The following is a 23,715-nucleotide window of genomic DNA, read 5'->3' as shown; positions in this document are numbered from 1 at the left end:
GTTTCTTAGAGACAGAGATCTAATTTTTCTTATTTTGACAAAGGAAAGACATATGAGCTCCTAAATGATGGTGTTCTGAGAGAGACCTAGACCAGAAGGGGGCTTAAAACAATATGGAAGAAGTAATTTTTTGTTGTTGTTGTTCTGTGGGTTTTTTGGGTTGTTGTTAGTCTCTCTCTATAGTGAAAGGCAGAGAACAAGAATACTTTGTAGATTTGTCTCACATTTGGTAGAAGGCAGAAACTCTATGTTATGTAAAGTTAGTAGAATACAAGTGAGGTAGGCTTAAGTAAGGTAAGGCACATAATAATTGCTGAGATGGGGAAATGACTTTTGAATTCCTTCAAAAAAGTATTTTCAAAAATTATCTGCTGCTTCTTTGTGGTTTTCTTAGGTCACTGGACCTATTTGGGCTGGGGAGAACAACAGAGTACGTAAGAATTGAAATTCCTTATCATTTTCTTGATCTTACCCACAAAGTACATACTCCCTCTGAACTGTGAAGCTGGATATTCATGCATAGACTTCCATTTCCCTCTCCTCTCCTACTTAAATCTCGGGAGACAATGACCTGTGGTGGAATGTTATATCCTTTCAGGCTGGTTTCTTGACGACTTTGTGTGTGTTTGTGTGTGTTACAAATTTCAAACCAAAGTCCCAGTCATAATCCTGACAAGATCTCCTAATTTTTATTCCCCAGAGGCAAGTAGTAGCATCAGCCCCCTAGTGTGGCCTTCTCCTTTGGTCCCTTTGGCTAAGGAGTGCAGTGACCAGAAGGAGAAGGCTCATTCTAGGATGAACTAGAGTCAAGGTGATTGGTGTGCATTCTGATTTGGCTGATTTTCTTGACTAGGAGGATATGCAGAACAGACTGCTGTCTTGGGTTTATTGGTCTAGCAAATTGTGAATGCCATTTCAGCCAAAAACCTGCTTTTGTTAAGGAAACAAGAGGCTGAGGACATGGCTTGGCTTTCCCTGAAGCAGCCCAGCTAAGGCCACCTTTGTTCTAGAGCTTAGAGAGTGGGCAGCCAGTTCTTTGTGGCAACACATGTAGCCCTAGGCTGACATTACTGGTTGTGTTACCCATCTCACGGGATCTGGTTGAGTCTCAGTGATTAGGTATCCAGTAGGTACTAAGACGGGCCAAAGTTTGTCCTGTCACTGGAATTTCTCATGAAGTCTGTGCTTTCTGTGATTTGAATCCTGAGTATTTCTGCTATTAGGAAAGTACTCAAAAGCAGCTTGACCCATTTATGCCTAGTGTTCCATTATTGGAACTCTAAGCATGTGGGAGTTATTTATATCCTACTGCTCAAGGTCATCGCCAAGCAGTAGGTGACCTCAAGCATAAATTGCAACCTCAGGCATAAATGGGTTAACAGAGCTCAGGTAAGTTAAGGTTTTCAAGTAGAAAAAGCAACTAAGCCATGAAAAAAATGTGAATGAATTTTCTTTCCTTTCTTTGGTTGCTGAAGTTCTATTAATAGGTGTGCTGTGGATTTAAAGACCAATCCAAGACTCAATCCAGGAATACCACATACTAGAGGGCCTCATTTTTCTGTATTTCACTGGATTTTGTTTGAGTGCCTGCTGTGTGCTTGGAGGCCCATCTTTGTTTGCCCCAGGTTAGATGACCTTCCCAGCCTACTTTTGCAGGTTTTTAATTTTCCATAATTTCCTCTATGTCTTTTTATTTACCTATCAAATGAACTACAAAATGGTTTCTCAAAAATATATAGCCTTTCCTACCACTGGGCCTTTCATCATGCCACTGCTTTTATCCAAATTCTAGAAGATATTTCCCTTCTGCCTCCAATCTTCACCTATTAAAAATGAACCAGTTCTTCAAAGCCGTCTCCTCCTTAAAGCTTCCTTAGTTACCCTATCAGGAAGTGATTTTACTTTTAATTCATAGCACTTGGTTTGTACTAACTGCCTTGCATAGCAATTCAATATTTGTGTCTATATATTCTGTCTCCTATTAGACTGACTCTATATTCTGAGTCTTCTGTGTTGTTTAGCTTTGGATATATAGGCAGTCAGTGAATATTTGAGTGAGTAGGTGTTCCCAGCCTTTTAATTTTCCATCTTTCAAATAGACTTTACCAGGGGCTTTTCAACTGTTACCCTCAAACTGGCTCTCTAGTTCCTTCTTAGGCTGAGCCAACCAAACCTGCACTCAGTTTCTCTCTGCAAAGCGAGGGCTTTTCTTGTCTAGCCGACATGGTGCTGTGGGATAGATTATGGAGGCAGTAAGAGATCATCAGTGACACATTAAAAACACAGTTATTTAATTCAAATTGAAGTGTTACATATTTTCCTGAATTTCCCTTTTTAGTTTCTAATCAGGCTTGGTGCCAGGAGGTTTACTTTTTAGGAAAACTGGAGGTGATTGCCTCTCACTACTTTTTTCTGTTTCTCTCCTTTGTCTCACTTTATTCCTTAGTATATTCTCTCTCTTGCCCTCTCCTGCTTTTCATATTCTCTTCTACTCCCAACCTCTTCTTTCCATGGATACTTTGTTTCTTAATATTTGCCCTTTATTTCTTTAGTGTAGAAATGTTGTTAGCCTTTAGTAAAGTTGTAGAGTATCTCTGTTTAGCCTAGCAAAATAAACAAAAAGCAGACTATTATTTAGGAGTAATAGGTCACATGCAGGGAGAAAGTAAAACCTGTGGATTTGGGTTGTGGGCTTCTAACTCTGGCTGAGCTGCCCTCTCTGGCCTCAAAAGTGATAGGATTGTCTGTTGCAGTTGCCTCCTTGGAGACTGAATCTTGTTTCTCTGGGTTATGTGCTAATACTTTTCCTGCCAGAGTTTAGTAGACCTCTGGTTTTGTCTCCTTTGTTGCCTCTGCCCCTTCATCTGTATGCATGAATAGTCCAGCACTGACTTCTACAGACTTGCTCTTTCTGTGGGTTCAGAAAGAATTAAGTCTGAGTGGCATATGGTTTTGTCTCTGGGTCCTATTTTTCTTGTCTTCAGAACAACAGATGCATCAAGGGCTAAAAACAGTGCTTCCAAAGTCTCTTTTTCCTAATATATCATCAGAATGCTTTGTAAGCAGAATGCTTTGCATCCCTCTTGTTTGCTTTTGTTTTCAAGCTTTGCTACTCCTGCCCTGGTCAGTGGACTACTTGCTCCAAATGTCAAGTATTACTAATACTTGTTCCTGACCATTTGAACATTAGCTTCTTTCTCATGTTGATATTTTTCCTCCTGGAGTTCTAATCCCTCTCCTCTCCTTTTTTATGTTCACATGTAACCATAAACTCAAATAGGAAAAGCTCATAAGATCATCTTACCCCTGTCTCCCATCTGTACCCACAAATGTTATTGAGAGTCCAATGCTCAGATTTTCTTCCTTACCTATAAAACCCACATGTTTGTGCTCTCTTTTAGTGGAATTCTTATCTACCAACTTGTCTAACAGAAGCCAAGGGGGGTCATTTCCCTATTATCTTCAATATGGCCCCATGTTTTACAATTCTGTCTGGAATTTTCTTTTTCTAGTTCATTAACTCTTTTCTGTTTCCACTGTATAGATGCAGGTCCTTATCTCCTGCCTGAGCAATTGTAAAAGCCTAATCTTCAGGAGGTTTCCACTGCCCACATTGCTACAAGATTATCTTTTTTTTTTTTTTGAGACGGAGCCTTGCTCTGTCGCCCAGGCTGGAGTGCAATGGCATGATCTTAGCTCACTGCAACTTCCACCCTCTGGGTTCAAGCGATTCTTCCGCCTAAGCCTCCCTAGTAGCTAGGATTACAGGCATCTGCCATCATGCCCGGCTAATTTTTGTATTTTTATAGAGATGGGGTTCCACCATGTTGGCCAGGCTGGTCTTGAACTCCTGACCTCAGGTGATCCACCTGCCTTGGACTCCCAAAGTGCTGGGATTACAGGTGGGAGCCACCGCGCCTGGCCCCAAGATAATCTTTTAAAATTACTAACATGAGTTCATTTTGTGCTAAAAGTATCTCCATTTTGGGATGGTGAACATTCCTTTTCCTCATTGTAAGCCAAATAGGAACTTGTCAAGAAAGGACACGTGGAACCCTGTTAATCATACACATAAGGGTATGGTGTCAGATACGACTTCCTCTCTGTAAAACAGGCTTCAAAGCACTCTTAGGTTGAGCTCCCTTTCCAAGCACAGTGATGATTTGTAAGTGTGGTCTTTTTAGTTAACTTTAACAAAAAAACTGTAGCCAGTCAGGTGCTGGTCTGAAGGACAAATAATTCTATGAAATTGTAGTCACTGCTGTTGGATAAACTTGGCTGCATTGTCAGCAAGATCCCATTGGCAGTGCATAAGTTTTTTCTTCTCTCAGCCCATCCTCTGGATGGGAATTCTGAGCCTAGGGTGTAGGTGCTTGACAGGAATTGTTAGGAAAAGCCAACACTGCAGCAGCACAGTAAGAGTGCTGCTGTTCTCAGCTGCATCTAGAGCCTTTGACTTGATTTCCAGGCCTTGGCTTTGACCTTCCTGATTTCCAGGACCAGCTTCTGATGTTAGACCTACTTATTTGGTTCAATCCATATGTTTAAAAGTCTGAAAACACCAAGACAACGTTAAACAAAAGTTTTGGGGTTTTTTTCCCCAAGATATGAAAAAGCTAATTTTTTTAAACCTCTGCTCCTTTCCCCTTTCTTTAATAACAGGGGACCAGACTGTATTTGTGACATTTAAAAGCAGTTTTTAATTATGGTTATGATAGTTGGAGAAGCAGAATTCCAAAGAATTCTACAGTGGAAAAATGCAACCTAGAGCTCCTCTAAGAATAAGCACTAAAATTAAACTAAGTATATATCTCATATGATAAGGAAGAGAGACTTGTGGGTATTAATTGAGACAGTTCTGCTCATGGCTCTGAGGTCGTCACTGGGCTCATGTGAAGCTCAGCTTGCTTTTGTTCTCAAGGTCCAGACTTGTTACTACTAAGTTAGAAGCAGAAATAATTCTGAAGAACTAAATAAAGCTGGGGTGCTTTGATTGAATGTGCTTATTCCACAGCTTTTGAAGACCCTGATAGTGCTGTCGATGACCGAGATAGTGACTATCGCAGTGAGACCAGCAACAGCTTCCCACCTCCTTACCATACAGCTTCCCAGCCCAACGCTTCTGTGCACCAGTTCCCTGTGCCGGTGCGATCGCCACAGCAGCTGCTACTTCAAGGCAGTTCCCGGGACTCTTGTAATGACTCTATGCAAAGTTATGACCTTGATTATCCAGAGCGGCGGGCTATCAGGTGGGTATTGGGCACAAAGTACTTTCTCTTCCTAATATCCAGGTCTCATGATGCAATTGGCAAGAAGAATTTGGATGCTTTAACCTGAAGAGGTAGCGTAAGTGTAGCAGTATCACGGGCCAAACTACAGTCATTTTGTGTAGATTATTAGTCTTTTTTTTCTTCCACATGTTTATACATTGCCATAAGGAATTTTATGTTTATATATTGCCATAAGGAATACTTCTCTTCATGATCAGTGATTCTCAACTGATCAGGGCGGTCCCACTTGGGGTGTATCTGCCCCACTTCCTGACTCAGTGAGTTTGTTATACCCTTCACCAAGATTAAAAATAGAAAAAATCACAGATTGGATAGTCCTTCTTGCCTAAATATTTCCCTGGGAACTTTAGAAGAAAACCAATATGATTTCTTATAGCAGATTCAGTATTTTTACTGGAACTTTGTTTTAATTTATTTTATTTCTTAAATATATAAAACAATTATGTGGTTAAAAAATGTCAATACAGCATAAAGAGTTTCCCACCCACACTTACCTTCCTCCACCCCATCTTCTTCCTGTTTCATAATTCCCTTCCTACTGTTGTTTCTTATGTATCCTTCCATAGACTGTTGTCATATATTTATGAGTATAAAAGCAAATACATACATATGTGCTCTCCCCTGCCCTAAGATTAAAAAAAATTTCAGACTTAAAGAAAATTTGGAGACATAATTCAATGAAAACCTATATTCATGTTGCCTAGATTTACCAGTTGTGTTAACATTTTACCACATTTACTTTATCTCATTCTCCCTAATATGTATTCATATACACATACATTTTCTCTGAACCACTTAAAAATAAGTTGCAGATATTGTGTTACTTCATCAGAAAGTATTTCAGCATGTTACTCCTAAGAAAAAGAACTTTATCTTATATAACCTCAATATCATGATCACACTCAAGAAGTTTAATGATGCAATGTTATTACCTAATGTTTAGACCATATTTAAATTTCCCCAGTTATCTCCATAATGTTCTGTATGTATATTTGTTCCTTTCTGGTCCAGGATCCAATCCAGAACCGTGATGCATTGCATTTGGTTTACATGTTTCCTTAGCCTCCTTTAATTTAGCAAAAATTTCATTACCTTGTTTTTTTGGTCTTTTAAGAAACTTTTTTTTTTTTTTTTTTTTTTTTTGAGACAGAGTCTCACTCTGTCTCCCAGGCTGGAGTGCAGTGGCGTGATCTCAGCTCACTACAACCTCAGCATCCCCGGTTCAAGTGATTCTCGTGCCTCAGCCTCCCGAGTAGCTGAGACTACAGGTGCATGCCACCATGCCCGGCTAATTTTTGTATTTTTGGTAGAGACAGGGTTTCACCATTTGGTCAAGCTGGTCTCCATCTCCTGGCCTCAAACGATACGCCTTCCTCTGCTTCCCAAATGGAATTACAGGCGTGAGCCACCGTGCCTGGCCTAAGACACATTTTTTTTTGAAGAGTGCAGGCCAGTTGTTTTGAGAATGCCTCTTTGTTTGGTTTTGTCTGATTGTTTCTTCATGTTTAGAATCAGGTTAAACGTTTTTGGCAAAAATGCTGGATGTTTCCTTCACATGCATTCAGGAAGCACATACCTTGTCTTATTATTGGTGATGTTTAGTTTGATCTCATGGTTAAAAAATTTGGTATATGCCGTATTTCTCCAGTGTAAAGTTTCCTCTTCTCCTTTGTAATTAATAATATCTGGAGTGATACCTGAGACTGTATCAATACTCTGTTTCCCCAATAGTCTTTTACTCAATGATATTAGCATCCATTGATCCTTGCCTGAATCAATTATTTTATTGATTGGAGGTTAGTTTTCAAGAAATCATTCCAATTTAGCTTATCCTTTTAGTTTCTAAAATTCACTAGACTGGCTAGGTGCAGTGACTGATGCCTATAATCCCAGCACTTTGGGAGGCCAAGGCGGGAGGATCACTGGAGTCCAAGAGCTTGAGACCAGCCTGAGAAATATAGTGAAACCTCATCTCTACAAAAAATAAACAAAATTAGCTGGATGTGGTGGCGCATGCCTATGGTCCTAGCTACTTGGGAGGCTGAGCTGGGAGAGATTGCTTGAGTCTGGGAGGTCGAAGCTATAGTATGCCAAGATTGCACCACTGCACTCCAGCCTGGATGACAGAGCAAGACTCTGTCTCAGTCAATCAATACAAAATTCACCAGACCATAGGATGATGTCCTTTTCTTGCCCACCTCACCAAACTGCTACATGGTGAGTTTAGACACAGGGTCTTGTGTTGTTGCTCAGGCTGGTCTTGAATTCCTGGGTTCAAGTGATCCTCCTGCCTCGGCCTTCGAAAATGCTTGGATTACAGGTGAGAGCCACTGCACCTGGCCTTCTGGAAGATTTTTAGTGACTAAGTGTCTGCTTTGATCTTGCTTCTGTTTCCTAAATGAATGCTTTTGGATGTTATATCTATAAAGAACACACTGAACTAATAAGCTCCTAGCCTTTAGGTTCTTTCTCCATCCCTACCTTGGTACACAGAAGAAGGCAGTCTTTAATCTAAGTGAAAGAAAGGTCAGGCTATCTTCAGTATTCATTGTTTTAAGGTGGGCATGTAGCTTCTGCTGCTATAATCAGTATAGGGAAAGATATTCTTTTCACTGTGATCCTCAATGCATATAGCCTTTAGATTTCACAAACAACAAATTATAATGCCTTCGGCTGGGCATGGTGGCTCATGCCTGTAATTCCAGTAGTTTGGGAGGCTGAGGGTGGGTGGATCACCTGAGGTCAGGAGTTCAAGACCAGCCTGGCCAACATGGTGAAAACCCACCTCTACTAAAAATACAAAAATTAGCTGGGCCTAGTCGTGGGTGCCTGTAGACCCAGCTACTCGGGAGGCTGAGGCAGGAGAATTGCTTGAACCCAGGGGGCGGACGTTGCAATGAGCTGAGAATGTGCCATTGCACTCCAGCCTGGGCAACAAGAGCAAAACTCCGTCTCAAAAAAAAATTATAAGGCCTTAAATAATTTGTTCTTTTTTGTAGTATAACAAAGTTTGACTTCTGCTGACAGTAAAAAATGGTTTTATATATATTTTTTTCTTATTAAAAGAAATATATTTGACTATATTCTTGGCTACACATCCTCAAATATAACTTTCAGAAAGTTAACAGCTTGGCTTCTTTTTAGACTAAAAATTTATCAGCAAATTTCGTTTTCTTGAAATCCCTTGATATATTTTGCTGGTATATTTTAATATTGCAAATACATTCTAGATATTGGTACAACATGTTTCATTTTTTTCATTTGTTTCTTAGAAAAATAAAAGAATTCTAAAAAGCTCACCAATGAAAAATGATTGCAAGTTGAAGCATTTAAAAATTGATATTATAGCTGTTCTTTTTCTGATATGGAATAAACTATTTGACTACATTGATATAATATTTAAGAACATGTGGATTTCCTTTTCATATTTTTTTAGTCTGAATGCTTTTTATCACATTGGCAATTTTATTGTTCTAGTCTTCTCATTGAACATGTATTAAATCTTATAACTTCTTTCTTCCTTTTCCCTGTCTCTTCCTTTTTCTTTGCTTTATTGTTCCTCCAATTTTATCCCTTCACATCAGACAAGGCTCACAGGATAAAGATGAAAAAATTAGGATTATTTCAGCCTTCTCTGATGTTGACTATGAAGAGCAAGAAGATATACATAAGGAGATAGAGGGGAAAATATCACACGAGTTTCTAGAAAATAATAACATAAACTTGAAGGAAGCAGAGATAAAAGAAATTAGAACCCTTTCAAAAGCTGATAAATACTACAGCCAACAAAAACAACCAAAGTATAAGAACAGGAAAAAGATACCACCTCAGAGCCAACAAACAGAATTCTCTACTGAGTTTAAGGTTGAAACTTCTGTTTTCTCCAGGTATGCTCAGAAATATGATACACTAGATAGAAGAAGAAAAAAGAAACCCTTATACAATCATTTTGAAGACAGTGAAAGAAGGCAATATGGTGAGAGATCTGAAACTAAGACTAACTACAAAAGTACATATTCTAATACTGAAAATTGTACCCTTTGCCATACTGAAAAGAAACAAAATATGGGGTACCCAGTTTTGTACCCCTACAAAAATGGATTTGTGGTTAAGAGTGGCATGCAGCGCGTTAAGTTGGAAAGTCATGATTATGATCTGTCCAGTTGTTTAAGGCACTGTGAAAAGTCATCTGGCTCAAACCAGCATGTCACTAATTTTACCTCATTAGATATTCTTGAAGATTCTACTAGTAGTACTTCTGATGAACTTCTGGGTTCCCCCATTTCTGATAAGCAGGAAAATTTACAGTCACCAACATGGCATTCATCCAATGTCCACCATATTAGAGATTTTCCTGAAGAATATTATGTAGCAAATTCAGCATTGCCATTACAAAGGATGAATTGTGATGCAAAAACACTTGGAGATCTGTCTGAGTGCTCTATAGAAGAGATAACCCCTTCCTCTATTGAGGAGCCCAAGGAGGACAGTATTGATACAATGGATGAGCTTCAGTGTTTGGTAGAAACGGTGTCAGAATATTTAGCAGAGAAGGAAGAGGAGATTAATAGATTTGGTTCACTTTCAAAAACTAAAAAATCACATAAACAAAATAGTACTCTTGATGCAGAACAGAGAACGCCTGGGGATCAAATACCACCTTTAACTATTGTCAAGAATGACAAAAAAACTAAAAAATCACATAAACAAAATAGTACTCTTGATGCAGAACAGAGAACGCCTGGGGATCAAATACCACCTTTAACTATTGTCAAGAATGACAAGGACACAGCCATCTCTTTCCCTGAGTTGACTGGAGTACAATGTGCTGTTGGTTCTTTGTTTAGTTCACTCACAGAAAAAGTGGGTTCAGGCACAAAGCATCTAACAAACTCTGTGGAAAAGTTGGTTTCCTTAGTTCCAGAAAAAACAGAAACTCTTAATCAAATAGAGGCAATTAATTCGGGATCTAAACCCAGAGCCATGGCAATATTGGGGAAGGATCTTTCCATGCAATCTCCATTATCCTCTCAAAAAGATGATAATGTGAATATAGACAGACATAGAAAAACCTCTGAAAATGAGCACATGGGTAATAAAACTGGGAGTTTATACTTTCAGAATACAACAGAAAGTATTGCAAAGGACTTGGCTCCACAGAGTCAGAGTTCAGTTATAAAGTCGGTTTTCAGCAGGTTAAATCCATTGAAGATCTTTTCAGAAAAGGAGGAAACAAAAAAAGATGATGAGCAGAGTAAGCCACCAAGAAAAGAAAGCTTTGTTGAGTGTGGTTTGGAGTTAAATAAAAGGGAAGGCACTCTTGACAATTACAGTAGTAGCATCATTGCTTTAAATGGGAGTGATGAAGAAACTACGGGCTGGTTCCAGATGCCCACAAGTGAGAATTTGTTGTCCTCCGAAGTAACCAGTGAACCTTCAAACTTAGTTAGTTCTGCAAGTAAAAATGATGATATTGAGAGTCTATTGGAAGGAAAACTCTGTATAGATCTGTCTCTTTTACCAGATCAACAAAAAATATGTGCCAAAGATACTCCAGGACATCCTTGTATAGCTGGCAGTAGAACTGCAAATAAAGAGGTATTTTCAAAGCCATTAGAGGAGGACAAAGTTACAGGTAATGATGATTTCCTTGAGCCACTCAGAAAATCATTTAGCCAGTTTTTGCTCACTTCCCCTGAGACTTGTTCAAAGGAAAGTTTGTCAGAACCTGTGAAAATTCGCCAGGTGGAGGAAGATGGATTAGAAAGGGGCTCTAAGAAAGATGGTCGTTCCTTTTCCTTTAGTGGAAAACTAAATCTTCCATTTTTTAGAGGTCTTGGTCATTCTGAAAAGCAACAGGAGTTAAAAGAGAAAGGAAGCATTTTTCCTTTGTTTAAATTTTCTTTCACTGACAGCAAGGTTACTGTTAATGACCAGAGTTTACGTGGCTCAGCAGTAACCACTGATGAGGAGAGCAAAAAAAATTGCCATGAAGATACCAAACATAGTTCAATAAAATCTAGTTCTGTTCCAAATATTCATAGTGATCTAGGAAAATTTGACAGTACAGAGGAATTTAAAAAGAATGACCAAATAAATTGTCCTGAAGATGCCAAACTTAATTCAATAAAATCTAGTTCAGTTCCAAATATTCATGATGATCTAGAGAAGTTTGACAGTATAAAGGAATTTAATAAGAATGACCAAGTAAATTGTCCTGAAGATGCCAAACTTAGTTCAATAAAATCTAGTTCAGCTCCAAATATTCATGATAATCTAGGGAAATTTGACAGTACAGAGGAATTTAATCAGAATGACCAAATAAATAGTCCTGAAGATGCCAAATTTAATATAATAAAGTCTGATTCAGTTACAAATATTAATAATGATCTGGGGAAATTTGGGAGTATAGAGGAATTAAATCCAAGTGACCACATAGCAGGACAGAATTTTGAAAGGGATGGCTTAGCCATCCCTGGAGTTGTGCCCAAAGAACATATAACTTCAAATCCTTTAGGAGAAGATAAGAATCTTATACAAGCAGCATCTTCAGTAGCATCAGACTCTTCATTAGAGTGTATTTCTACCACTTCCAAATCCACTTTGGTTAATGAAATTAATGAAGATGAGGTTATAGATAAGACTTCCAAGAAAAATACCCAAGGAAGCTTCCTTTCTGGCCTGTTTAATAGGTTTTCTTCTGCTGAAAATTTGTCTAGTCAAGAATTAAATTTGAAAAATGATGACTCCCATCACAAGAATAATACCCCAGGTTTAATCTCTGGAATATTTAACCTGCTATCAAATAGCGGTATGATTGATCATAAACCAGAGGAAGCAAAGTTCATGTCTTTAGGCAACATGAAGAGTTTGAATGGAGATAACCATTTATCCTTGGATGAGGTCCCTGCTACTTCATGTGTGACTTCTGAGAACCCGAAGAACCATGTTGAAAAACATGAAACTTCTAGCTTCATAGAAGCCTCCTTATTACCTAAAGAAAACATACCATTATCTGATGCTGGGGATGATAATCATCATTGTTCCCCTACAGAGAAAAACCAGGAAAGTGAAAAGCATCACCCCTCCTCTGAGAACATTGTACTTCACTGTGCTCCAAGCGCTCAGCTAGGTTTTTTGGAGAAATCTATGGCTAAGAGGCAAATGCCAAACCATGTTCTTGAGGCAAAACTACATGAAAATTCAAACAAGTTAAATTCACCTGTACTAAATACCAACATTCTCAATAAATCAAACAACTATCAGGCTTTTGAAGAGATGAACAGTCCTTTCTGTTTTGAATGGGACTCTGACATAAAAGATTTGTCTAAAAATTCCAGAAAACTTCAGCCAGTTTATTATATGTTAAATCAAAATAGATTTCTATCAGCCGATGCTTGCTTGTGGCTTGACTCAGAAAACTCAGTGATAAATTTTTGCCAAAAAGATCAAAATGCAAACATCTTGGAGTGGAGAACAAATCCAAACAGTGTCATTTGGTGTGGCTTACCATATGAATCATTCAATCAGTTAGCATTTAATGAAGATTACTTATTAAGAGGTGATGTGTGGGCAGCTAACTCATTATATGGAAACTCTGGTCCTCTTCCAATTAATGAGGCTAATAATTCACTAGAAGAATTACCCATTGACTTAAGTTCTTCATCAGATCATGACAAGACTACATGCCCCATAGTTGATCAAGAATCATTAAGAATGGATGAAAACTTTGTTTTTTCAAGTTTTGGTTATGAGTACCAGGAATGGTTGTCCTGTCTTGAACATGGAGTGTGGTGGCCATCAGAGGATGGGGATTATGGATATTATATGTTTCATGATGGTCAATATATCTATTCTCTTCTCACTGATTCTACTGGGCAGTATGCATATTTATTTATACCTGATTCTTATCAAGAGTATTTGGATTGTGATTTACAGACAAATGGTCTATCAAGTATTATGTTGGATGACAGCATTATTTCTGCCTGTAGTTTTAAAGTACTTGATAAGGAAGATGAAATATTGTGGTATGTTGAAGAGGAACCAATTGATGACCCTCTTGATTTATCTTTAGCTTTGCCAAGAAGTGAGGAACCATTGTATCTAAATTTAGAAACCTTTTCACAAGTACTTAAAGACTCAAGTTGTGACCAAAGCGATCAGCCACTAGATTTTTCAGGCTATAATCGTCAAAAGTTTAAAGGAGACTTTAGATCTTTCAAAGAAAGGCCATGTGGTTCTGAAGACGCTGAATGTACATTAGATCTCAGAAATCAGCCCCAAACTATTAGTAATCATGTCTTAAGCAGAGATCAAATTATAGAGAGAGATAAAAACCAGCCTCTAGCTGAAGATTCATCAGTTCACCTTTCCAGTTTCCATTGGCTTCAGTCTTCTGTTGAAGAAGTTACCACTTTGGTTCATCCTGAAAATATGACTAAAGGCTCACAACAAGCAGAAGAGACATCATTAGTGAACAAAGTGGCTTCAGTATTTTCTGTTTTGGGTGCCTCAGTTGGAAGTACTTTGAAGTTTGATAAGAGTGAATCCTTAGAGGCTTTGGCCATGCAGAAAGTGAATCAGCAGTCAGATTTAGCAGAGCTCACAAATGATGGCTTTCAGTCATTAATCATGAGTAAGCAATTAGAGGGTAACTCCCCAAATGTGGAAAAAAGTCTTCTTAAGGATTCAGAAAGACAGATAGTATCCAATGTTCAGCATCCAGAATTGATCAAAAATATAAGGCAAGAATTCTCTTTAAATAAAAACATCCATGTGAAAAAGCAAAGTTTGTTAAAATCTGGTTTCCAGGGAAGCCAAACAACTCCTCAGGCTAAATCAGGTGTAAAAGATGATGAAATCATTACAACAGACTCTATTTCAGTTTCTCCTGCACCTCAGCATAGTGGGGATGAGCGTGAGAATTGTGAGCTTCCCCAGGGCCAGTCATCCAAAGAGTCTGATAAAAGATTATTTAAAAGTTCATTGAAACTCTTCAGTCGAGAAGAATCGTCAGTTAGTATGACAGCAAATGAAAAACAGTCATCTGGATTTTTGAATCTTTTTAAGACTCAGGTGAATAAAGAAGGATCACCAAACTTAGAAAAGATTGGTGATACAAATGTCAAGATACCACCTCAAGAAAAGAAAGAATCTTCTGGTGTTTCAAATTTTTGGGGTACCCTTGGGGATTTCTTTAAAGCCAATGTATCTCCTATACAGACAACTGAAAATACGTCTGTTTCTTCAATGACTATTAAGGATGAGGTCAGGTCAAGTCCTACTCCTATGGAGCTAGCTAGCCAGGGTGCTGGGAACTTTCCTGCTGCACCAATTTCCTCTAAAGGGAAGGCTAGAGTTAGAAGACTGAACAAACAGACTACTATCGATGACAGTAGGTTAGAGGAATCAACTAGAGGGATCCAGGGTAATGATTTGACTGAAAAAGAGGTACGATTCAGAGACCATCTAATCCAGCAGTCACCTAATTCATCTTTTTCAACAAGTAGTCTCAAAGAGTCTTCCAGGGAGTCTTCAGTAGAAACTAGTGGTGTGACTACAGTGACAGAAGTTTCAAAAAGTAATGAAATATCCTTTGATACCCTGAGCAAGAGAAATTCAAATGAACAAGATCATTTTTCTGACAAAGACTGGAGTTTCTCCATGGCTACGACATCTTCATCTCAACCAGAGTTATCAACCAAAAAGAGTATATTTTCTTTTCTCACTGGATCTGAAAAATCTGAGAACAGAGCCTCTGCTACTCTACCAAGAGCCAAATCTCAAGCAGAAGGGCTATTCACACTTCCTTCGTTTTTTTCCACTGCTAGCTCAAGCATTAAGAAGGATGCCTCTCATAGTAGTTCTACTTTTAGTTTCTTCAGCTTGTCCTTTTTGGATCAAAAAAAGGAGACCTCTGGGGAAAAACAAAGCATTTCAACTGTTGTTCCAGTGACCTCCCAGCCCTGTAAGAAGACAAATGTTTTTGTAGAGAGTGGTAGCACAATGACCAGAGAAAGTTCCAGTGGTCATAGAGATAGCATAGCCCAAGAAGTAGTTCATGAACAGCAAATGGCACCTTGTATTTCCATTAACAACACCATTGAGGTTACCTCCCTTGCAGATGAGCTCAGTGTAGACAAGAACTGTCAGGAAAAACTGAGTTCCAATATTGTACCAGGGACATCAGTGGATTTCCAGATGAATGAATTGCAAAAAGACATTATTCCTCCTTCACCAGAATTTCAGGCACAGGCTGAAACATTCCTCACTGGCCCAGAGAACCTTGGGATAGCTCCCCATGAAGAAGAGGCTTTCAACCACAAAGCCTTCCCCAGTGACTCACTGTCCAACTCTTTTTCACATGCTAAACAGTTAATTGAAAAATTCAATGATTTAGACACTTGTACTAACTGCCACCAAAATGAGAAATTTACTACTGACCCAGTGAACTTGCCATTAGAAAAGGCCCCCGATGAGGTCTTACCACAGATCCTAGAGCCAGCCTCTTCCTCTCCAGAGCCAGGGTGTGCAGGGAACCTTCAGAACCAAGATGCAGATAAAGAGGAAGACAAATTTGCATTAGGCTCTTCAGTAGACATGCTTTCAGGGTTTGTGACCAAAGTGAAATCTTTCTCTGGGAGCTTAATTGAACCTCCCAAAACACTCTCTGGACTTTTCTCCTCTCCTAAATCTCCAAAGAAAAACTCCTTTTTCTCTCTTGCTTCTGATGTATCATCTCAGCCCCTCAAAGGTGAATTATTTGGAATTTTCAAAAGTCCCAAGCCAGAGCCATACAAACAAGAATCATCTCTCCCAGCTACTTCATGGCTTCAAAATGGTTGTTCCAGAGATGCTGTAGGATCAGTACCTCCAGAAAGGAGAGAAGCTGCCTTTACAGCACTAAGTTCAGAATCTACTCTCAGTGACTGTAGAATGACTGTGATTAGTGCAAAGCCAGAATCAGATATCTTGACAGATGATCCTAAACTAACAACCAAAATGGAAGACAATAATACTCCTGAAAATATTCTGGAACCTCAACGTTCTGAAACAATTAATACATCTTCTTTCTCGGGTGATGATACTGGGCAAGGAGTATTGTCTCTGAGTGATGAAGGAGACATGGGGATATTGCAAGCTACAGACACGGAGGCATCGTTAGAAGCAGAGAACTTTGCGCTGCCAGCACAGTTGCATCCAGATCCTACCTGCATTGCCGAAGAGCTTCCTCCTCCAATTCAGCCACCTCTTCCTCTTGAGCCAGAGCCAGCTATTCAAACTGCCTCCACAAACCAAGACTTACTGGAGCTGCATCCAGCCAGTTCACTAGAAACTGATACTACGCTGTTCAATGATGCAAGTGTGAGCCAGAGCACCACACTGGAAACCGAAGGTCACTTTTCTCATCCTCTGCTGGAGGACCCTGTGCTTCCTGCCAAAGAAAGTTGTGAGATAATTCTTGCCCAGAAAGATCCACCTGTAGTACCCCAGGAAACAGAGCAGTCAAGACCACGTTTTGAGATCCCAAATGTGACCACTTGGCCAAAGCTTCGTTTGCCATCCTCTGCTACTAACCATGGGAAACCACTGAGCTCTTTCTTTTCCTCACCTCTCCCCTCTGGCAATAGAGCAGCAGAGACTGGTTTAATGTCCAGTTTTAAGAAGTTGTCAACTCTATTTGAGGGAAGTAGTGAGGGGAAAGGGAGTGTATTAGCAAGTGATTCAAAACTAGTATTTGGAAAGGTAGATCTTTCATTTCCGTGGCCAAAAGAGAACAAAGGGGTCCCTGAACAAATGCCTACAGAATCCTCCCCTCCAGTTTTAGTTACTAGCAGTGATCAGGACCTTAACTCCAGTGAGGCTAACAAAGCTTTGAAGTCTTCTCAAATATCTGGGGCCAGTGCTCAGCCAGGTAAAGTCTACACTCAGCCCTCTGGGACCTCTGAGCAGCTGGTGGCCAGTCCAGAGGTCTGTGCTCAGGGGCTTTCAGGGTCTGGAGAAGGGGGAAACCAGCAGGAAATCTCAGCATCTGGAGAACACTGGGATACCAAAGCCAACCTGTCTAGCCCCGCCTGTCCTTCAGGGAAACATGAGGAAGAACCCTCCACTGTCTCTGAGATATTTCACCAGCTAGAAAAACAAGAAGAGGAGGCAGTACCTGCCAGTACTGACTCTGATTTGAATGCACAGCAGCCAGTCACTCTGAATGACATCAAGGAGCCCATGACCAACAAAAGGCCTGTTGTTAACTCAAGCATCATAAATGGCTTTAAGGAATTGACCATTTATGATGCAAGTGACTTAGTGGTAGATTAATCATAGCTTGCTTTTTATCCTTCTTGTGTCTTTCCTAGTACCCGAGCTTCATGTTAATTAGGGGTTAAATAACAAGAACTCAGTGTGTGGGTATTTTCATCCTCCCCTTCTCTCTCTGCCAAATGTAATTCATTTACTGGAACAAGGAGCTTCCTGCTTAAAGCAAAAGCTGGGCCCCCGATATTTACTCACTCTGGTTTGCTCTGCCTTGTATAATGTGAAATGGAGAAAGGAGGGCAGGAAGAGGTAGTAAGTAGTTGGTGGTATATATTAACTACAACTACATGATAGGCTAGGATGCTTCCTTGGGCCTTAGGCACATATATCTTTTAGGAGATGGGGATAGATCTATTTTGCTTTGTTTTTTCAAGTCTTCTAAGATGCTTTCTCCAGTGGCAGTGAGTGTATTAAGCAAAATACAAAGTGCAAAGGATGCCTTGGGATAGTCTGTATTCCCATATCCTATTCCATACAGATTTGCATAGTTTCTTCCATGGTATCATCTCTGCCTTTTACTACCCTCAAGGCTGATGTCTGATAAATGCTTTGAGTAAAATCTCACAGGAACTCAGAGCTGTCCTTTGCTGTAGTTCTTCAGTCTCGAGCAGTGTACAGGATCTATCTGCAGAGGGTACTATTATTTCCCCTAAGAAGCAGTACCATACAGTACAGATTAAGAATGCTACCTTGACCTCTGGCCCAAACTTGTTCAAAGGGGTTGGTCAGGGTCAGTGTGTGTGTGTGTGTGTGTGTGTGTGTATACTTATGTACAAGTATATGTGTTTGTGTGTTGAACTACTCAGAACAGTGACCTGGTACCTATTCTGCTGGCATGGGCTAGAGGATCAGAAATCAGCCTGAAAATACCAGGTAATTAGGAGGAACTTTAGGGAAAATCCCATTGGAAAATAACAGTGATTTCTCTTCTTTGACCAAGGGTAAACACAAGCCCTTTAGTTAAAGGCTTGACTCTGTGGTAAGAAAATTCTTCAAAAGAACTGAAGCCCTTAGATGACAGGGCCATAAAACTCAAGGAAGTAACTTCTAGATACTGCTCTTCTTTCCACCACTCTGCCCTTCTTGCCACTGTCACATTCTCTGCTATAACTGCTTTCTCTCATGACTTTCTGGATATGGGAATACAGGTGATTGAGAAAAGATTGGCTTGCTGGTCTTCAGATATAGAGATGCATGAATACGGCTCTGACCCAGATCCTGGAGTTGGACTTTGTCCACTCTTTCCAAAACTGAGCCTTGCCCTGAAAGAAGCTCAGTTACAGATGTTCATCTTTGGGACACTTCCTATGCTGCCAGGGATATCATTGTAGCATTTATGTTGATGAGACCATTCGTTTGTATATTCTCTTGGTCCTGGCCTCTATCTTCCAATGGGTTCTATTAACTCATCTTGCAGATGAGGAAACTGAGATGATAACTGAAAGAACATGTCTGCTCTCCTTTGCTCATCCTAAGGTACAGGCGTACACATTTACAATTGTAGAGGAAGAAATGATGACCTCAATGTAATAAGTAATAGAAAAAGAGTGGAGTTCATTCATTCCATTTTACTGTGTGGAAATTAAAGAAAGATTAATCACAGCCACTGGACAAGCTTCTTTAGAAGACTGAATAAAGAATTTTAGGAATAAGTAACAGGCCATTTTAATAATTTTTAATCCTACTCACAAATAACCTATTAAGATAAAATATCCTTCAAAGTCAAGTGCAGAACTGAGGTTAAGTGTCGTTGGAGAACCCAGCATGTTGTGTTGTTTTCCTATTGTGTTTTCGCTGAATAGAGACTAATTCTTCTAGATTATGAAGTTTGGTCCTCTCTTCCCAGGAACCTCCTATTTGATTCTTGCTACTAATGTAGTCATTATTTCCTGGATGTCTCCTTTCTTTTGTCCTGGTCCCTGATTGCATTTATTTACTTATCTGTCTTTCTGTCATTCTCACAGCCCCACCAGCAGCAGTAGGTATGGCTCCTCCTGTAATGTGAGTCAAGGAAGCTCTCAGCTAAGTGAACTAGACCAGTATCACGAACAAGATGACGACCATCGGGAGACAGACTCGATTCATTCTTGCCACAGCTCTCACAGCCTGTCCAGAGATGGCCAAGCAGGTTTTGGAGAACAAGAGAAACCCTTGGAGGTGACAGGTCAAGCAGAGAAGGAGGCAGCATGTGAACCCAAGGAGATGAAAGAAGATGCCACAACCCACCCTCCCCCAGATCTGGTGCTGCAAAAAGACCACTTCCTAGGTCCCCAGGAGAGGTAGGCAACAGCTGCCTTGAGGAGCTCACATGGCTTCCTCAGTACCTGCCCTGTGGTATTGCTGAAAATAAGTGATTGTCATTTGTTTCCCTGCAGCTGGGTATGGTGGTAGTTAACACCTCCAGGCTCAACTCTGTATTGCTTCCTTTGATTTATGGTGCACTTTCCAAGACATTTTGGAGATCTCTGAAGAATATTTGGGTTTTTGTTTGTTTGCTTTTGAGATAGGGTCTCACTCTGTTGTCCAGGCTGGCACAATCTTGGCTCACTGCAGCCTCGACAGCCTGGTCTCAAGCAATTCTCCCACCTCAGCTTCCTGAGTAGCTGGGACTACTAGGTGTGCACCACCACACCTGGCTAATTGTATGTTTATAGAGACAAGGTTTCACCATGTTGCCCAGGCTGGTCTTGAACTCCTGAGCTCAAGCAATCCACCTGCCTCAGACTCCCAAAGTGCTGGGATTACAGCGGTGTGCCACTGCACCCAGCCAGCACTTGGGTTCTTTGTAGTTAGTGAGCTGCAGTGTACCAGGGCTTCTTGAGTCTGCAGTTCATAGCTTACTAGTTGACCTTGTATATGGCAGCCTCTGAGTCAGGAACTGACTTGAGCCAGGTTATTTCATCCACTGGGGCTGTGGTGGGTACTTTGGCTGACTTCCTAACCTATTAAGAATGCTACTTTGACCTCTGGCCCAAACTTGTTCAAAGGGATTGGTCAGGGTCAGTGTGTGTGCATGTACTTATGTACAGGTATATGTGTATGTGTGCTGAAGTACTCAGAACAGTGACCTGGTACCTATTCTGCTGGTATGGGCTAGAGGATCAGAAATCAGCCTGAAAATACCAGGCAATTAGGAGGAACTTAGGGAAAATCCCATTGGAAAATAACAGTGATTTCTGTTGTAACTTTTTTGGTGAACATTTTGTTTTGTTTTTCCCTGGCTGAGAAACCCAGGACAGAGTTAAGAAAGAATTGATCTAGAAGTCAGATTTAACCCACCCCTCAGCCTCCTCAGGGCCTAGCAATGTGTCTGCCAATTGGTATCCATAGGAAGAAAAATTTAAAATGTATCCTCTTTAACATCTCATAATGAAGCTGAGTACAGAGTCTGAATGTTATTACTGAGCTAAATCGGTTAGACTAGCTGATAGGTTGGAGCAGAGCCAGAGTTCTCAGTCTCGGCACTCGTGACATTTTGGGCCAGATGATTCTTTGTTGTGTATATTATAGGATGTTTAATAGCATCACTGGCCTCTACACGCTAGATGCCAGTAGCAATCCTTGCAACCCTCAGTTGTGACAATTAAAACTGTCTCCTGACAGATTTCCCCTGGCGGGGACAGTTGCCCACTGGGGTAGAGTGATAAGGGATGGGTGTGACTTAGAGTTTCAAATGTCAAGATCTAATAATAAAGCCTCTCACTGAAACACCAGAGCACTGAATGCGGATTACATGGTAAAAATTAGGGAGTGGCTGGTGCTTCTACTTTACCACTGGATTAATAGATGAGTCGCAAACCTTTCTGAAGATATTAACTTATTTTCTCTCTTCTTCCCTTTTTTGGTTTTTAGTCATCTCTGGTAGCTCATCTAATAGATGGGACATCCAGGAGGTGAGCTGTGGACCAGGCTTCTTATTGGGTTGATGACTCACTGAAAAACTGACTCTGGCTCTCCATAGACCTTAGACTTGGCAGTCACTGTTATCAGGGCAGAGTTCCTGGTGGAGAAGCAGAAGTGCCCAGCACGAGTCCTTGTCCTTCTCTACTGGTTGTGTCCTCTCAGGTCCTAGCTGTGAGAGTGAAACCCAGTTCTACCTTGGCCAGAAGTGCCCACAAATGTTTTACAACAGTTGACACATTTAGTTGGCATCAGAAAAGACCATATATTTTAACATGTCTAGATGGTGGACACTTGTCTGCTGAATTGGCTGTAGACCTCAAAGAGAGAAAGGAGAAACATTGTTGCCAAGAATTAACCACTATTCTAGTTAATAATGTGGATAATGAGTTGTTCTAATGCAGGGTAGTGTTTCTGTCTCAAAGGCATTTTGTTATGTGTATTGTTCATTTTACTGAGGTTGTTCTAGAAGCAGCTCAAGGAACAAGATCATGGCAGTAAAAGGGCTGTGTGTTTTGTTTTGTTTTTTTTCTTTTCTTTCTTGGTACTTTTCATGTAAAAAGGAATGGGTAAGCCTTCTAAAATACTTAGTGGAGCAGGAAGGGTTTGCAGGAACAAAATTCTGCCCTAAGGATGCTATGCAAAAGCCCCAAGGGAACTGATCGTTTTAAGAAGTGCAGTGAGAGGGGTTGAAAGGCTTATTCCACCCCTCTCTGCATGGTTTCTATACTACGTATTGACTCAGGGCTCTTGCCATTGCCTCTAGAGTCCTGATCCCAGACTGTTCCAGGGAGCTACCACATTGGGTAAATGACAAAAACGAGTAGGAAAAGGGGGAACAGATGAAAAGCTAAAAGGAATTGTCATTTTAGAGATGAATTATTTTCACATTGAGTATTCAGTACTATGCTGCTCATTGGGTAAATGAAAAAGAAGGAAAAGAAGGAACAGATGAGGTGCAGTGGCTCACACCTGTAATCCCAGCACTTTGGGAGGCCGAGGTGAGCAGATTGCTTGTGCTCAGGAGTTCAAGACAAGCCTGGGCAACATGGCGAAACATCGTCTCTACAAAAAGTACAGAAATTAGCTGGGTGTGGTGGCACGCACCTGTAGTCCCAGCTATTTGGAAGGCTGAGGTGGGAGGATTGCCTGAGCCCAGGAGATTAAGGCTGCAGTGAGCCGTGATCATGCCACAGCACTTCAGCCGAGGCAACAGAGTGAGACCCTGTCTCAAAATAAATAAATAAATAAATAAATAAATAAATAAATAAATAAATAAATAAATAAAAGAGGGAACAGATGAGAAGCTAAAAGGAGTTATCGTTTTAGAGAGGAATTGTTTTCACATTGGATATTCAAGTACTATGCTGTTTTAGTAGCCTGAATCACTAAATAAGTGTAGGCATGAGTACAAACCATTTTATTTTAGACATTTGGCAGTCTTGCCTTGAGCAGTGTCACCTTGCGGCCTTGGCTATTTTTAAGAAATGTACTTTTTCTCTGTTACAAGTTTTCCTGAGGAGAATGCATCTTCACCATTTACCCAAGCCAGAGCACATTGGATCCGAGCAGTTACCAAGGTTCGACTCCAGCTGCAGGAGGTAGGAAATCTGTTCTAGTACTGGTTGGGACAATTTTTCCTTTGAAATTGGGAGACATATGGTGCTGGAGAAGCAATCAGTGATTAGTCATCTTCTTACAGTGTGCTTCTGGGAATGCATGACAATTAAGCCAGAGCTTTAAGGGATGGGAAGTGGCCAGTGGCTTTCTTCTGTGCTGATGAATGGAAATCAAATAGACCTAGTGGGCTGAGAGCCTGACCGTAAAGTTAGATGCTTATTTTCAAGTACTGTTCATTGTCTCTTTGAAACCGTTTGAGTTTAGGGCGAGTTTAGGGCAAGAAATGATTTCAAGCCCCTGAGGATAGTTGTCTCCCTTACCTAGCCGGTCCATACTGGCTCATCTGTAGGGCCAAAACAGGGTACAAAAATATCTATGGAATTTGCCAGTTTAAGTCCCAAAGTATCAGCACACTAAGATCTGAAACAACGTCAAAAAAATGTAAAAACAAAGATAAATATTTTTCATTTTCAGTGTTACAAGTTTGAAGTGTCTTTATCTGTGTGTTAGGAGGTAGGCAGTCTTTAGGCAGAAGGTACTTTTTTTTCCATATAAATTTAGGAGGTACCTGTGCAGTTTTGATACATGG

At 40.2% G+C, this 23,715-nt stretch overlaps 1 protein-coding gene across 7 annotated transcripts in view; it reads left to right on the top strand.

Annotated features, from left to right (window-relative positions):
- Positions 1 to 23,715, top strand: part of UNC13B (unc-13 homolog B) — a 243,450-nt gene that overhangs the window by 130,784 nt on the left and 88,951 nt on the right. For 6 of the 7 annotated variants that reach the window (XM_016960803.4, XM_054658820.2, XM_016960802.4 and 3 more), the window contains exons 8-10: positions 5,015 to 5,249; positions 19,571 to 19,885; positions 23,017 to 23,107. In XM_016960803.4, the coding sequence (XP_016816292.1) occupies positions 5,015 to 5,249; positions 19,571 to 19,885; positions 23,017 to 23,107 (641 nt within the window). Of the gene's footprint in view, positions 1 to 5,014; positions 5,250 to 8,875; positions 9,895 to 9,993; positions 17,531 to 19,570; positions 19,886 to 23,016; positions 23,108 to 23,715 lie in introns of all 7 variants that reach the window. The other variant, XM_063788632.1, reaches the window with a different exon arrangement.

This window comes from Pan troglodytes, chromosome 11 (genome assembly GCF_028858775.2).
Source record: "Pan troglodytes isolate AG18354 chromosome 11, NHGRI_mPanTro3-v2.0_pri, whole genome shotgun sequence".
Taxonomy (NCBI): Eukaryota; Metazoa; Chordata; class Mammalia; order Primates; family Hominidae; genus Pan; species Pan troglodytes.
This window is presented reverse-complemented; position numbering and strand designations above follow the sequence as displayed.